Consider the following 17,306-nt stretch of genomic DNA (forward strand, 5'->3'; position numbering starts at 1 on the left):
TTCTTTTGGTTTTGTGGCTTTCCTTGTGCTCTTGACAAGTTCGTATTGTGTGTGTGTGTGTGTGTGTGTGTGCGTGTACATTTGCATAGCACCTTTTTTTATGTAATAATCACGTGCTAAGGTCTTCTATGAAAATGCCCTCTCTGATATTATCACTCTCTCATCCACCTCTGAAAAGCTAATGCGCGCGGCCGGGCATGTTTGACGTATCATTTCTCGTATGTTTCTTTCTTCGTTTCCTTTAGCCTGACAGGTGTTTGTGAGAGTGCATGCTTGTGCGTGTGTGTGTGTGTGTGTGTGTGTGTGTGTGTGTGTGTATGCGCGCGCGCAGTGCGTGCGTGTGTGCTCCAGCAGCACTGGGTTTAAGTTAGAGCGCGCGCGTGCATGTGTGCATTTATTAGCTCGTGTTGAAAGCGCGAGGAGGGCCAAAGCCTGTCAGAAACAGCAGCGGCAGCTCGGGAGCGAACTGTCCTCCACTCACCTCCTCTCACTTTTAACTGGGGTCAGCGCCTTTCCACACAGATTCGACCCACCGTCGCCTCACTTTAAGGTAAGGCAAAGTCTAGAGGTCTGGGGCAAATTTTAGTTGATCAAACTTTGCTTTTTCGGACTGACCGCAGGCTTGCTAAACAGCAGGACTGGCCGTTAAACCGTGACGAGTGCGAAAGTACGCTAATTTAAGCGCCATGGGCTAATTTTCTGTCCCGTTTTCGTGCGGCGGTTGTTAAAGTGTGTTAAAGTGAACTCTCGGTGAATGTAGTGGAGCTGAGGAGAGGACAGCTACGTCAAGTCGCGCCACTCTACTTTATTCCCCACCCGTATTCAGACAAGCCCCGCCCTCCTGCGCTGTGATTGGCCACGAACTCACACTCGCCTTGAGTGAGCGACTTGCCAGCCAATCGTAGCTCAGAAAGTGAAAGACTCGCCTCAAATCCAAGCTCAGAAGGGCGGGGCTGGTCTGAATTCGGGTGGAAAACAATACCCGAGTGATGCCGAGTCGTTTACAGATCAGCCATAATATTAAAACCATTGATGGTGAAGTGAAAGGCATTGATTGTCTTGTTGCAATGGCAGCTGTCAAGGCGTGGGGTATAGTATACATGCTAGGCAGCAAGTGAACGGTCCGTTCTGGACGTTGTTGTGTTGGAAGCAGGAAGCATGGTTAAGAGTAAGGGTCTGAGCCACTGTGACAGGGGGGCAAATGTCAGAATGTCAGACAGATAATTTCCAAAACGGCAGATCATGCGAGGTGTTCTCGGTATGCAGTGGTTAGTACCTACCAAAAGTGGTCCAAGGCTCCTGGGCGCTCATTGATGCGCAGGGAGGCTCCACCTCACAACTTACAGGACTGCGAGCATCGGCTGATAAGGTCGAGGGACGAGGGACACCTATAGAATAATAGGCAGGTGGTTATAATGTTATGGCTGATCGGTGTATGTGTTATTATCCAGAATTAAAAAAAAACATATCTGAGCACGCGGGATAATTAATCATTTGTTACTGGCTATTTGTGCTTTTTTGACAGGGTGACGTGGTTCAGGGTGGGGGTCTCCGGGGGGGGGGGGTTAAAAGTGGAGTAGAGGAGGCATTGAGCTCTGCGTTTCTTTTTAGAAACTGCAGCTGCTCGCGCTCTGCGTGCGTCACTGCGCTGCTCGCGAGCTTGACAGCAGAGTGAAGTCCTCAAGCAGGAGGCTCGAGACACGCCAAATATAGCGCGCGCCGGCCGAGAATGCACGCTTGCCGGCGAGACGGAGACGCTTACCGGCAACCGGTCAGCCCTGCACGAACGAGACCCCACCGTCAGTGTCAGGACAACGTCTAATGCAAACGTCAGTTAGATGTAGACCACTGACCACAGCTAATGTTGATGTTTTGTTGGTTTGTTTTATGTTGTGATGCTTAACTAACCAAATCCAACGTTTTCCAAACATGTCACGATAACAGTCGCTTCATGTGGTATGGTGACGTCTGGTCAGTCATAATTCTAACGTCCACTCAACGTGACTTTCTAATGTTGATGTATTGTTGGTTTCAGGTAATCCAAGAATCCAAGGTCTAATTCTAAACGTCTGACATTAACATCATCTTTATATAGAATGTTATTTATCTATGAGGTATGGTGACCAAAACACAACGTCCACTCAACGTGATATTTCAACATTGTTAAACGTTGATATTTTATTGGTTTCAAATTGTAGTGTCAAGTATCCAGAATCCAGCGTCTTCCACACTTCACACTCCAGTGTTTTAATTTACATAGAATATCAACATTTAGTTATGAGTTATGGTGACCAACCCAACACCTGGTCAACATCATACCTTAACATCAATTCAATGTGACTTTGTAATATCTTTAGACGTTGCTATTTGTAGGTTCAATGTCCAACAATCTAACACTGGAGTTTGATGTCAACTCAAGTGTGTTCAGTCAAGCATTTTCAACTAAAATTTCTGGTCAATGTTATAACCTTAACATCCACTTGACATGTGATCCTAATGTTGTTAGACGTTAATATTGGGCCGGTTTCAAATTGTGGTGTCAGGTAACTGAAATCTAACATATTCCAAATGTCTAACAAACGTCATGTTTACGTAGAATATAGACTTTTAGTTGTAAGGAATAGCATCTGAAACCCAACATCTGGCCAACGTTAAAACCTTACCACATGATGAGACTTTCTAACATAGTTAGATGTTGATATTTTGTTGGTGTCAAATTGTGGTCTCAAGTAACCAGAATCCAACGTCTTCCACACTTCACATGTCAATTCATATTTATGTAGAATATCTGCAGTTCGTTGAGTGAGGTTTGGTGACCAAACCCAGCATCTGGTCAAAGTCATAACCTTAACGTCCACTCGACATAACATTTTAACATCATTAGACGTTGATATTTTGTTGGTTCCAAATTGTAGAGTCAGGTGGCCTGTAATGTTGGAGTTTGTTGTCAACCCAGTGTGTTTTTGACGTGAACCTGATTTTAATTTTCAACTAAAATATATTATTAATGTTATTACCTTAATGTCCACCTTATATGACATCCTAACGTTGTTAGACGTTGATAATTTGTCAGTTGAAATTGTGATGTCAGGTAACCAAAATCCAACGTCTTCCAGACGTTTCACACCAGTTTCATGTTTATGTACAATATCGACTTTTAGCTGTTAGAGATCGTGACCGAGGGAACGAAACCCAATGCCAAGTAACCAGAATTCAACATCTATCTACTGTCAGAGCTTGATGTCATTCATTTTCTGAAATAAAATGTAACATTTGTCCGACATTAGAGTCTAATGTCTTTCTGACGTCAACTTGCCATCATTGCCTGCTAGTTTGTCCCTCTCTCTCTCTCTCTCTCTCTCTCTCTCTCTCTCTCTCTCTCAGATCACAGAGCTGATGCGTAATCATATCTTAAATAATGCCTCTGATGTGCAGATGCAGAACAGTGAGGCCTTCTCAACCACCCGTTTACTTCCCTAGATAAGATCCTACAGATGATGTCAAGAGGAAAGTGCCAGAGAGACAGAGTAAGAGAAAGAGAGAGAGAGAGAGAGAGAGAGAGAGGCTACCTTAGGAGTAGAGTTGTGAGGGCTGAGCAATATGAAAGTTATGTGACCACTGAGGTAACTGTGGAGGTTAAAGCAGGGCACATTCACTCATGAGGGTCTAGCTGGCATAAGCATACAGCTCTGCTATCTGACACACACACACACACACACACACACTGCATGCTCCCAAACCAAGTACTGCTACTTGCTTACACATAGACATACTGTCTGGTTTTGAAGTGATGTAGTACTAAGAAAGGTGACCATATTTAAGAGGTAAACAGTCAGTAGTTTGTGTTCATGTATGTGTAGTTACATTATATGGCCAAAAGTATTGGGACACCTGCTCATTCGTTGTTTCTTCTGAAATCAAGGGTATTAAAAGAGTTAATCCTGCTTACCTGTCTCTACTGTCCAGCTAAGGCTTTCTACTGCACTGCATTACTGTAAGGATTTGTTTTGCATTCAGCAACAAGAGCGCTAGTGATGTCAGGATGTTGAATGATCACCACCCAACCTCATCCCCAGCTGCCCAGCTTATCCTGAAAGTATTGGATGGATTATCGTCATTCCAGAATGCTGGGGTGGCTATATACCTCTCTAGCCCATGTCTGGCATCAGGCATGGTGCCAAAAGGTTCATGTTTATCTGCTCCAGAGAGTCCTATTCTATTTGCAGTACTTCTCTACAGGGACTAGACAAGATGTGTGTGTGTTAGCATTTGCACTGTGTCAGCAATGGGTGCAACTTAAAATAGCAGAATACATTTATTCTAGGGGTGTCTACAAACATTTGGACATTTGGACGTATATATGTTTTGTTATATGCAGTCCTGGGTTGTATGGTGGTACAGCAGGTAGTGTGTGTACCCCACAGCTTCAGAGGTCCTTGATCCTTGCTCTGCTAGGTGTAAGTAAATGGTGCCTTGTGCCCAGTGTTTCTAGATAGGTTTAGATAAGAAGATGGTTGAACATTCCTGGTTAGGGTTGGGCCTAACCTGTGAAAACCGTTTTATTTGAAAATATAGACATTTGATCTTCATTTGAACAATAGCGAGAGATGGAGGAAATATAACGAATCAAAGAAAATGAGTATGCTCTTGAACTGGCATCTCACTTGTAAATGATTTAGGAGACAGTGGAATGGCTGATTTTCTTTTTAAACCCCTTCCCAGACAACCTTCTCTCCTAAGGCCTCAGATACTTTGAATCTGGCCATGGTGATCCACTCACTTCAACAAACAAGAGCAAGCCAAACTAAATGTCTGAGGTTTAAGTAAGACTGACTCCTCCAAAATCCTCTCTAACCATGTTCTGATCATCTGCAGCTGATGTGGAGCACCTTATTCTAATTTTAGACATTATAAGTAGTAATACATGTGATGGCTAGCAGTCTCTGGTCACAGTGACAGCACCTTATTCCACTGGACCACTCAAGGCCTTTGGGCATAACTCCTAACACTACAGTAGTCGACCTCTATAACACGAGTAACCGTGTAAGTCGCTCTGGACAAGAGCGTCAGCTAAATGTCGTAAATGTAAATGTAGAGTGTCGGAAGCTACTTTGGCCAGCCCATTATGGAAATCTATCCTGGAAGTATGTAAATGATGAATGCATGCTGAATATTTTCCTTGACTATATTAAAGCTCAGTCATATGGCATGGCTATTGTCAGGTTTGAAGGCTGAGCTAAACTGTTCGAAAGAACATTTTGAACCTGTAACGTAATGCCCACCAACTCCCAACTTTAGAATATGAAGGTAATGACTATTAGAGGCTTGTCTCATTTAGGTCTGAATGTTGTTTTACACAGTTCTGCCAAAGGAAGGAAGGAATCAGTCCATCCGTCTGCTGACGCAAGAGTGTGAAGAAGCACAGACATGCTTAGTCGGGGGATGTGTGAGTTTCATGACCTGTGACTTTCACGACCTGTCAACAGCTGAGTCTCAAGATGTCTGACGTTGAAAGCGAAGAGAAAACGATTTTCCTGGAGTCCATAATAAGTAGGGAGACATCACCCACATGCTGTGTCATGGAAATGAAGGAGGAGGGTTGCCATGACAACAGCTTGGTGGAGCAGCAGGTGAGGAGAAGTTATGGCCTCCTCTGTTTCCAGTGTTGTCTGTCCTTGTCTCCTACCTTTTCTGAGTCTTTTCTCCTCCTTTTCCCAATTCTGATTAGATATTCTCTTCTGCTGAACCACAGGACACAGGAGCTGACCAAGGACAAGCTAAAAAGACACAGAAGGTAGGAAGAGCTCCACTGCCTGCACAGAGAATGTACCAGTGAAAACTGTTAAATGTTGAGTCATGTCAGGCAGAACTGAGAGGGTGAATGTAAATATTGCATATCGGTTTTAGTCTGTGTCTGTATGTATTTACCAGTTATGGACATTAATATGGAGGACAAAATATGGAGGAATAATAATTGAGTGTCATTAAAGCAAAAACAAAAAAAGACAAATAAATGAATAAATAATGAAAATAAATAAAAGAATAATTATGGTGGACACAATCATAAAATAAATTAATAAATTCAGGGTACATAATTAAAATAAATAAATAAATAAATAAATGTTGGTTAGAAATGCTTTAACAATTATATTAAGTATATTAATGTGAGCAGATTAATATACTTAACAATTATATTAAGTATATTAATGTAAGCAGAAATGCTGAATTTAATGGAGTAGTATTCTATTTATTTCTGTTTGTCTTCATTTCTCAGTTTATTACTTTTTTCCCTTAAATCCAGGCTAATGAGGTGTGTGTCACTAACATTAGCAAGCTATTGGTCAAGGGTTTTACTCATTTCCAATTCACACCCACTACCTAGGACTCCCCTTATCACACAATTCCATCAGCTCTGGGAGGATAAAAGCTAGCATGTGCTTCGTCTGAGTTACATGAGGCGAGACACTCTTTTTAACTGCCGCTGATGTAATGTCATTGGATGCCTAAACGAGCTTGGAGGAGAGCATTAACTGTCAGTTCTGTTACATCAGTTACCAGACACCCACACACCCTTGCGTCTGTTTGGGTGTTTAGCATTGTGCTAAATGATCGAGTAGATAAAGAGGAAGGGATATATATTGTGTTCAGACGTCCATTTTAGTCCAATTATGCCCTCTGTGGCATCAGTGATGATATAATTGGTGATCTCCTGATGATCAGACTAATGCTCAGATAGCTGGGCAACTCCCAAGCCTTCACCATGAGCACTTTAGGTTTACTTGGAGGGCCCTCAGTACTTTAAGGCCTTTGTCCATTTTGTTTTAGAATTCATTTTAGATTAATTTAACCTCCAGTTCACCCATGTACACATGCACACCAGAGATTATCCATGACTGTTGATTGGTCAGATTTTTAAACAAGCTCAGTTTTGGTGCTGATTGGCAGCTTTCAGACGCAAGTTTTTGTTCAGTGTCGGTGCCAAGGTTGGGAGAACACATGGCTTTCAGTTACATGAAAGCTGCACAGAGACCAGAATGTAACTGCTGTAACTTTTATGGTGGAATGGGAACTGTAGCTAGGTGGCTATGGTAGACTTACTATATGAGTATGTGCCCTGCCTTTTCCGTCGTGTCACATGTTTCAATAAAATACAGAAATTATAAATGTATAAATAAAAAAAATAAAAGAAATAAGTGTATACATAAATAAATGTAAATATGCTGAAATGCGGAAATAAATGAAAAATTATATATTTTTGTCATATTATGTTTTTGTCATCCATATACTTAAAGCATGAAGAACTGTGGCATGATTTCATAACTCTACAGGGTGATCTTTAGAGGACAAAGACTTTAGTGATGGCACAGTGCTGCAGTGCTGTTTTCCCCTGATTACATACAGATTAAGATTAATACAGATTAAAAGTGTGATAATGAGATAATCAGATTAATTCAATATGCCCAACACAGTAAATACTAAAGTGTACTGTGTTTAGGTTTGGTTCTCTAAGACTGGGTGTGAAAAACACTGAAATTGAAAGTTAGTAAGGTTAACAGCCACTACATCGATATTAAAAATATACTGTTCATTTTCTTAAAATATAAAGCAGTTATGTTGTGATTTGAGGGCTTTTTCTGTCTAGACTCATGTATGTACATATGTAACGTGGTCGGTGTGCTGATTAGTAATGGTATTCTTGTTTTTCAGTCCAAAGGGAAACTCACTAGGAGCATAGCTGTGTGTGACGAGTCTTTACCCACTGAATCCAGCAGCAAGGTAACAATGAATGCAAAGCTCTGTCTTTCTCGTTGGTGTAACAACCAACTACAGTCAATCTGCCAAGGCCGGTTTACTGTATGAAGTTTGTTCCTGTAGGTAATGAACACTATATGGACAAAAGAATTGGGACACCTGCTCATTCATTGTTTATTTTAAAAGCAGTGGTATTAGAAAAAATAGTTTGTCCTGCATGCTGCATGTTGGAGTAACAGTCCAGTGAAGACTTTCAACTAGATTTTGGGGTATTGCTGTTGCATTTAGCAATCAGAGTGTTAGGGAGGTCAAGATGTTGGGTGATCACCACCCCACCTCACCTCCAACTCCCCAACTCATCCTAACAGTATTGGATGAAGCACTAACCATCATTCCAGAGAACACAGTTGCACTGCTCCACAGCTTAGTGCTGGGGGGTGGGGGGTTCCTTTCATTACACAGTGCCAACAGGTTTATGTTTATCTGCTCCAAAGAGTCCTATTATATTGGCAATACTTCTCTACAAGGACTAGAGAAGCTGTGTGTGTACATTTGCACATCTGTGTCAGCAATGGGTGCAATTTAAAGTAGCTGAATGCATTCATTAGACAGGGTGTCCACAAACATTTGGACATGTACTGTATCTAAACCTGTAGATACTCTGTAGAGACTAGAGGCAGCCACAGGGAACAGGCTGAACACAAACCATGCTGATCATCGCTAGCATGAGTGCATGTGGGCTTGGATATCAATTAATAGAAGACCTGGATAAGCTTGTCAGGTCTTCTCGCCCACTAACCCCCTTAGGGATCTCAAGCTCCTGTGGCATGGGCGTGGTCAGTGTGGCTGTAGCTGAAGGCGTTCATTAGAAGGGGTGTTCACAAACATTTGTACGTATAGTGTAGCTAAAAAGCGCTGCAAGCATGTTTCCCACCAGTCAGCAGAACTGTGCAAACTGCATCACATGGTTGCCTAAAACTGTGTTATTTTGTAATCAAGAGAATTAATTACATGATTTCTGACAATGTAGGGCTAAATATTCCGAAAAAGATTCTGTTTTAGCAAGGCAGTAAATTTTTGTAGTCTAAATAATGAAACTTGGGAGAGCAGACACCAGACAAGCCGATCGACTGCATGAGAGGTAAAAGGTAACTTGTGTGAATTGGCTTTAACTGAATGGCTGGAATGATAACATCAATGTGTCCTGTAGGAGTCTGAGGTAGAGGAGACCGCAACAGCTGACAAAGCTGGCAGCACTGAATGTGATGAGGAAGAACAAGGGAGACGCAAGGAGGGCAGCACAAGGAAAAAACCAAACTTATCCAAAGGTCAGTACTGTGTTTTTGTAAATATGTGCAGGAGAGACAGAGAATTTGAGTGTTTTTAATTGTGTCTAAAATTGAATGCACTTAACTAACTATCTGTTTGATTGTGTTTCAGAATCAAGTCTGGAGTACACCGACTCCACAGGCATTGATCTGGAGGAGTTTCTGATCACTACTCTGAAGAGCAGCCCCAGGTAGTACATGAACCTGTGTGTGGATCTGCACTGTTGGTTTCTCACCTTTCCGTTTGTGTTGCTAAATTGGTTTACTCTGCTCTGCAGAGACAGACTGATGCTGCTGAAACTGGAGCAAGACATGACTGATTTTATGACAGATAACTGGTAAGACTGTGTGTGTGCATGTCTATTTAGTGGGTAAAATATAGTCAAACTTTAAAAACTGAATCGCCATCTTCATTTTTCCAGCTCCTATAAGAAGTTCCCTCAGATGTCGTCCTATCACAGGATGCTGGTTCACAGAGTTGCGGCTTATTTTGGGCTGGAACACAACGTGGATCACAGTGGAAAAGCTATTATCATCAACAAAACCAGCAACTCCAGGATGTACGTGTCTACAATAGTGTGCTTGTTAATATAGTGTATATGTGTGTGTGTGTGTGTGTGTGTGTGTGTAATGATTTGGGTTTGTGTGTAGACCAGAGCAGCGGTTTGCTGAGCATGTGCAGGAGGAAAAGACTGAGGAGAAAAGGTCTATACTAAAGAGAGACAGCAGCCAGGAAAAAGAGGACATCCAGGTACACACACTCACACAAACTCACATAATCTACGCTACTTCCTAACCCTGGTTCTGGAGTATCTATCAATGTGTAAATGGAGCCGATGCTGCCTTTATTGTTGAATGCACTTGATAGGTTCCTGTAAACAAACAGATGCATTCAACAACAGCATCTAGACATTACATTAGATACTGACTACATTAAGAAATCATAAATACACTTTTTGTCCAAATGTTTGTGGACACTCCAAATGAATGCAAAAAAGTTTTGGGTTGCACCTATTGCTGACACAGATGTGCAAATATACACACACAGTTTGTTTAGTCCCTGTAGAGAAGTATTGCCAATAGAATAGGACTCTCTGCTCTTCAAATCCTCACAGCAATGCTCCAGAATCTAGTAAAAAGTCTTCCCTGGACAGTAAAGACTGTTACTCCAACAAAAGCAACTCTTTTTAATACCCTTGATTATGGAAGATACAATGAATACTTTTGACCATATATAGTGTACTTTCCTTTTATAGCTAGCTGAGTTACAAAGTTGGTGTGAAAGGTCTTGTGCAGCTCCAACAAAGTTACATAGTGCAGTAGCAGTGTTCTGGGCCTGGAATGTCAATGACAGACATGCCATTCTCTCTCAGCTGTTCTATGCTAACTGTAGAAGAAGGACTAAGCATATTCTGTAAGCTCTGAACGTTCATGTTTGTGTGTGTTTTGGTGTTTGTTGTAGCTAAGGGGGCCGCCGCTGAAGGAACAAATGAAGAGTAAGTCTATTGAAGAGAGAGAGGAGGAGTATCAGAGGGTAAGAGACCGCATCTTCTCTCAGGATGTAAGTGCACAGATGTCTCTAGATCTCATACATACACACACAAATACAAATACATTTCTTAAAATGTCTGTATTCTTGTCTCCTCTCTCCTTTTCAGTCATCCTGTCTTCCTAAAAGTGTTTACATTGAGACCAGGTAAACATTGCTTGGTACCCCCTGTGTGGCTGCCATTGGGGTTGAAGTGCTATACATGTCAGTTACCATCATGACAGTCTAATTCAGCAAGGAACATTTACACAGTGTGCTATTATCCCATGAAGTGTTTGATACACTGTTTAGAAAAACAGACTTAGACTTAGAAATTGCAAGGGCTTGTAGGTGGGTCATATTTCAGTGCATTTTAGTCTTATAATAGTTACATATTTATTTATGGCTGTTATGGAATATGTCTTAACATTAATAACTGAATAATACATGTAAGAGATGAAAGCACCCAATATTTAAAGGTATCTGTCTGTGTGTTTCTGTGTCTGTAGAGTCCCAGATGACTGCTGTAGTTTGTACAGTGAGACTCAACGGAGGAGACAGCTTTTCAGGTTAGTTCAAACCCCAGTACTGGAAAGAAGTTCTTTAAGCTGATTACAGACAGTTTGCAGTCAATGATTTTGTATAATTGGGTTTATTTCAAGGGGTAATTTTCCAGAGTTGCATTATTATCATGAAAAGTGCACTGAATTAGGCACTCTCAGATGGTGAAGTGAGGTATCTGACGAGGTGATTAGCTCATTCACTGGCTTTTTTACAGGAGCACCAAGGATGGCTCTGGACGGCTGTCAGGCAGCAGACAGAGCAGTGTTGAACTGGAGTGTTACTGGAATGACCCTCGCCCCTGGAGCAGCACGGACTCCGACAGCTCCACTTGGAACTCCAAACCCACACAGTCACGATCAGACAGCAGCTCCAAGCTCTGCAAATCAGGTATAAGAAAAAACTACCCACGATACTTGCTAGTATGTCTAAAAATACAATACTGTTTCTATTGTCTTTTCTGGACACTTTGACAGTCCTTTCCACTGCTAAAAACTGAGCAGCACACTGTTAGCTGTCTGGACTAGGGTGACCATATTTTGTTTTGTTTTTTTTAAAGAGGACAAGGGCACTGAGGACACACAGGTGTCCATTGTGATTAGGATGTTGTGGCTGGGGGGCTTCAAGTCGGCCTTAGGACTGTGGCAGTGTGCATGAGGATATGAGGGATTTAAATATCTCTAAAATCACACAGCTATATTAAAAATCCACACACAGAAACTTCAGGCACCGAAAATCACCGAAAGTCTCAGATGAGTGAGTGGATTTGGTGTAAGGGAAAAACTAAAACGTGTTTTCATTGATGCAGTTGAATAATGTTCAGTACACCTCTAAAATGTATATAACAGCGTTCCTGCCTTAGCCCAGGATGGCACCATGGTAACAGGCAGCTGCCAATCCCGAAGAATATGGTGCTATTGTTACTTTGTATATACATCGTTTTCTGAACCTTTAGAACCCTTCATACCAAATATTTTTGGTTTGGACCAAACTGAAAAGTTGATGGTCTGGATCATATAATGACAGCGTTCTTGTTAAAATGCTAAAAACATGTGTCTGAGGAGACATGCTAGTCTTCCCCCCTTTTGGTGTTGGGTGCATTGCTAGTGATAGGGGTTCACATGAACGGGGTAATTGGCCCTCTAAATTGGGTAGAAAATGGGGTAAAATTAGAAATAAACTATTAAATAAAACCACATCTGGGCATTTTACACCTTAATCAAAGTTTATGTTGAAATAAGTGGTATGGTGCACAGTGCTATGCTGTATTATAGATCAATGGTTGACCCAGTACACTGACCCATTTTCTGTACTGCCCCAGTGTCAGAGGCAGTGGCTACCAATTGCCCTCTATCAGGAGCTCCAGCTAGTAACAGTCCTGCTTATATCCTGGTGCCCCCAGAGTCATCCATACTTCCTGGGAGTATTCTGATAAACCCACACACAGGTATGCAGACACACACACAAATATACCCTGGAAACATCATATAAACCCTAATCAGGTTTACTGGAAGTGTGTGTGTCTGATATTTTAGGACAGCCATATTTGAATCCTGATGGAACGCCAGCTGTTTACAATCCACCAGCGAATCAGCAGCCAATGAGTGGTCAGCTTAACACAATGCAGCCACAGGCCCCGCCCCCTCCCCACCAGCAGCAGCCAGTGACATGTCATGGGGTTCCACAGGTAGGGGGAGCTTCTCAAATACTGTTCATAGTTGTCCAGCAGAGATATGGTGACATTTGTAAAATGTGATTAAAAAACTTAAGAGTTTCCATGTTTACATTTCAGACAGCTGATATAGATGCTGATACAACTGTAACACTACTGCAGGGGTGCACAACTCCAGTCCTGGAGGTTCTCCAGCAAACTTTGGTAGTTGCCCTCCTCAAACACATCTGATTCAGCTCATCAGTTAATTACCAGCCAAATGAGGGCAACTATCAAACTTTGCTGGTCATCAGCCCTCCAGGGCCAATGTTGTGCACCCCTGCACTAGTGCGTTTAAAAACTAGAATGTTGTGGCAAAAATCATAATTTTATTTTTAAAGTTAAAGGTGATATGTTTTGTATTCATTACAGGTAACGTGACATTTCAAGTCTTTTTTTTTTGTCTTAATTAATTTAATAAAGATAAATATTGTTTATAGCTCTGAGAAATTCAGTATCTCAAATGATTACAGTATTTCCTTTTGGGTTTCAGTAAATTACTGTTCAAAAAGTATAACACTATCATGATTTAATTTCAGATGCATTAATACACAGTAATTATCTGAAATAATCAGACATGTGTGTATAAATGTTTATCAGTTAGTCCTGAATGCTGTGCTCTGGCATTCCCAGCCACTGCAATGTCATTGACACTTATATTTCAATATTTTATACACATTTACACAAATTAACCAAAGAATATACACAAATACACATTTCCCCTAGCTTTGACATTTCTGCAGGTAAACTGAACACTATTGGAATAAATGTGGTATATGTGGGCCATTTAGCTGCTGGGTTGCTTTTGTTGGCCAGTCTGTATGGAAAATCAGTTCACTGTAAACTGGTTGGAATTGCCAAAACCACTAAGCTTAAACCCACTGTTCTGTGATGAACCTTTGCTGTGAGCCAGAATTTGTAAAACAAATGTTTTTGGTTATTTGTTTAGAGAGATTTTTATTCTGCAGCAAAGACAAAAAAGTGAGTCTCCTGGGTGAACCTTGAGACATTTTAGTTATATAAATAGACGGTGCTCATTAGGAGAAAACACAGTAGACTCACAAGCTTTGCTACAAATATAAGTGTCAGCACTTGCTGTACAACCTTTCATTAGGAATTAATCGTAGAATTTTTCACTGTTACATTTTCATGATGAATGAACCATCAGTCCAAAATGACCTGGAAAAAATGTACATTATCTTTAATTACAAGTTAACAAAGTGTTTTTGCTTCGCCTGTGCTTTTTGGAAATACAAGGTTTTGTTCTGACAAAATATTCATATATATACATATATCTATATTTCTGTATAGTACTCCACTGTGACGTATCTCCCACCACAGCAGGTGTTAAACACCTCACAGCTCCACACACCAGAACAGTGTGTAAGTATGCCAAAGCCTTTTTCTGCTGAAAGTATTTTTTTTTAATGTACAAAAGTATCCGGACGCCATTTCTAATTAATGAATTCACCCACCTACTTTACATGTACTCATATCTAGAGGCATGGGGCTGTAGAGCAGAGAGTGCAGAGAGTGCGTTCTCTGTAGCTCCATTGAATTGACTTAGGGTGTGTTTGACCCACCTGCTCACAAACTCTGGAGCGGTTTGTTCGTTTAGATGCCTTGACTTGATGCAGGACTTGATTGTCACAAGATGGTTGTGTTATAGGCCTGTTGTGCACTGTCCCAGGGTCACTCCCCCACCCCACCCGCTCACTGCACCAATGTTACGCGGCCCTGCGTCATCGTGCAGACCTGCCTAGTAGAAAGTTTCTGTTATTTCACTTTAATTACTGGGATTGTCTCCTAAACCACACACTACACAGTGTTTCAGAACTAGCCACCATAAAAATAGCATTCATTAGTATACAGTAGTATGATCTCCAAATTGTATTTAGTAGGATCTACGCTTAGAGGTATCTTTGAATTTTTGTCTATTCAAACTAGCTATAGTTATTCTTGAGCGTTTTGACATACAGTGTATTCGTAATGAACATGATCACTGATGTATCTTTATAATGTAAAACAACCTCAGATAAACAGTGCAAAATAGAGTAAAGAAAGTGATGAAATGACCAATGGATTGTTTTTCCACAGAGGGAGGACCTTTCATCCCAGTTCAGTCACATGACACTGAACCACCAGTCATCGGGTGATCCATCAGATCCATCTGCCTGCTATCTACAGGGAGCACACAGCTATGCACAGCCCCAGAACACTTATGCTCCACCACTTCCTGTAGACAGCTACATAAACTCAGGAATGGCTTTGGCCCCTCCTACGGCCCCACCCCTACAAACCTGCAGCCAACAGAACACTCAGGTTCTCATCATAAGTGATTGCATCTTAAGGCATTTTACCATTTACACTGAACTGACTGACAGCTTACAGTTAAAGACTATTTTTGTTATTAATTTTTGTGTTCCTGCTTCTCTTAGGCCTCGATGTATAGTTACCCAGCCCAGTGTCCCAACACACTGCAACAGTACGGACCAGCCAGTTACAGCCCACAGACAGGTACACAGATAACTGCTTTATGAAATTCTAAATATATACAGTCTAGTGCACAATTTTGGCAAAATTACAAATTTTGTCTAAAAATCTGAAAACAATGTAATCAACGCCAACAAGGCAGCGTCTTCAGCTTGACGTTTCTATAGGGCTAAATTAAACAATTAAACAATGGCTGTTCAGGGGAACTGTGGAGGTAAGGTGAGCTTTGTAAGACCAAAAAATCCAAGAAAAATATTTAGCTCAAACATGGAAGATTCATAAGAAAGAAACATTCCCTTTTTAACAAAATTCAACATTTGAGACAAGCAGAGGTCAAAATAAAACTCACATCAGTCAGCAATCAGCAAAGGTACATATGGGGAAAAAAGTAAATGCATGAAAAGAACACCTTGCTGAAAGAGGATGGCTTTTAAACATGATAATGATCTGAACACATACCTCATAATCCACAATGAACTACCTGAAGGGACACACTTTGATGGCCCTTCACAGTCCCTTGACCTAAACTTGATAGAAAATGTATGGATAGACCTTAAACGAGCACCAAAGCACCAAGACAACCCAAAAATATCTCAAAAGAGGCCTTCTTTAAAAAAACAGGTAAAAATGCCAACTACCAGAACTGAACAATATTTTGCTATTTGGAACACACAGGCCACACTGTTGATTTAGATTATTGGAGAGTAACTGTGCATTAGAATTTACTGAAAATAGTGTGTTTTACCTTTGATTAGCGACAGAGGCTGTGTTTACTACTTATCAATAAACAAATGATGTCATTTGGCCAAGGGTGCCCAAACTTTTGCATTAGACGCATGTATGCATCTGTTTTTATGTGGTTGGGGAGAGGGCCGGTGCACCGGCCTTTTTTTTCTGATGTTTAAATCTTAAATATGAGATGTCGCCAGTCAGTACCACATTTACATTATGTTCACCAATGGTACAACTCACAGAGAGATAAGGCCAACACCAAGGAAAACACTAACCAGAGGGGGGCAGTAGGGCACCAGGGCTGGGGTAGGGACTACTGCTTTAGTGAGTATCTTTAACTGCACACATCTAAGACTGGAAACTTTGCTTGTGCTTTCTCCTAGGATATCCTGCTCTTCTAACCAGTCAGCAACAAGCATACCCAAGCATGGTTGGAACTCAGGTGCTACCCCAAACACAACAAAGCATCATGGGCTCCTACCCTTCCTCATCCTCTTATCAGGTGATAATTTGAGGACTTCAGATTGTAATGGAGCTTCTACAGAACCACCAGTGTCAAATTAAATATTATATGAAGTGTCTGTAACTTTTCTTCTTTTGTTTTCAAGATGGTGCCACAGCTCCAGTCATACTCCACAGTGCTGGTGTCCAGGCAGGCTGGGCAGCCTCAGAGTGCAGTGCCCCCAGCTGGAGTGTCAGTATATTGCAGCACTTTGCCTCCTTCCCCACCTCCACCAGTCAGCTCCCTGGGTGTCACCTGCCAGTCAAGCAGCTGCAGAAATGCATGCAATAGAAACCAGAACCAGTGCTGGTACTAATGCACACACACACACACACACACATACACACAGTGTACCACACTGACTTTAGCACTGATATAATATTACTGGAATGTCCATTTATATGCACAGATATACACACACATGTATAAATGTAAGCCAGAAAGCCTCACTGTTTACTGGCTAACTCTCATAAGTAGCACAACCTACCTGCCTGATTTCACACCACAGGACTGTCCAGACACATCCAGCCGTTCGTACATGTGTGCTATTTTAATTACATGTTTATTCTTGACTTTTTTACATGCACTGATGTATAATATATAATGTTGTGTCAGAATTGCTGTGGACCTCCTTAGGATGTATTTGATATCACAGAAATATGTTTTAAAGCAATATAATAAAATAATAATTAAATATCC

At 41.2% G+C, this 17,306-nt stretch overlaps 1 protein-coding gene across 3 annotated transcripts; it reads left to right on the forward strand.

Moving 5' to 3' along the window:
- Positions 1-417: 417 nt before the first annotated feature.
- Positions 418-17,301, forward strand: arpp21 (cAMP-regulated phosphoprotein, 21). 3 transcript variants are annotated; one of them, XM_072674859.1, is made up of 20 exons: positions 418-550; positions 5,361-5,630; positions 5,729-5,794; positions 7,708-7,776; positions 8,963-9,080; positions 9,193-9,271; positions 9,359-9,418; positions 9,503-9,640; positions 9,732-9,831; positions 10,543-10,641; positions 10,739-10,776; positions 11,118-11,177; positions 11,387-11,559; positions 12,491-12,616; positions 12,705-12,856; positions 14,192-14,263; positions 14,978-15,202; positions 15,319-15,397; positions 16,489-16,607; positions 16,714-17,301. In XM_072674859.1, exons 2-20 carry the CDS (start codon positions 5,499-5,501, stop codon positions 16,921-16,923), a joined length of 2,115 nt encoding a protein of 704 aa, XP_072530960.1. In that variant the 5' UTR covers positions 418-550; positions 5,361-5,498; the 3' UTR covers positions 16,924-17,301. The 3 variants fall into 3 exon arrangements, with proteins under 3 accessions (XP_072530960.1, XP_072530962.1, XP_072530961.1); XM_072674861.1 differs by having other exon boundaries at positions 10,543-10,614; XM_072674860.1 differs by having other exon boundaries at positions 5,753-5,794.
- The last annotated feature ends 5 nt before the right edge of the window (positions 17,302-17,306 follow it).

Source organism: Salminus brasiliensis, chromosome 3 (assembly GCF_030463535.1).
Source record: "Salminus brasiliensis chromosome 3, fSalBra1.hap2, whole genome shotgun sequence".
Classification (NCBI taxonomy): domain Eukaryota; kingdom Metazoa; phylum Chordata; class Actinopteri; order Characiformes; family Bryconidae; genus Salminus; species Salminus brasiliensis.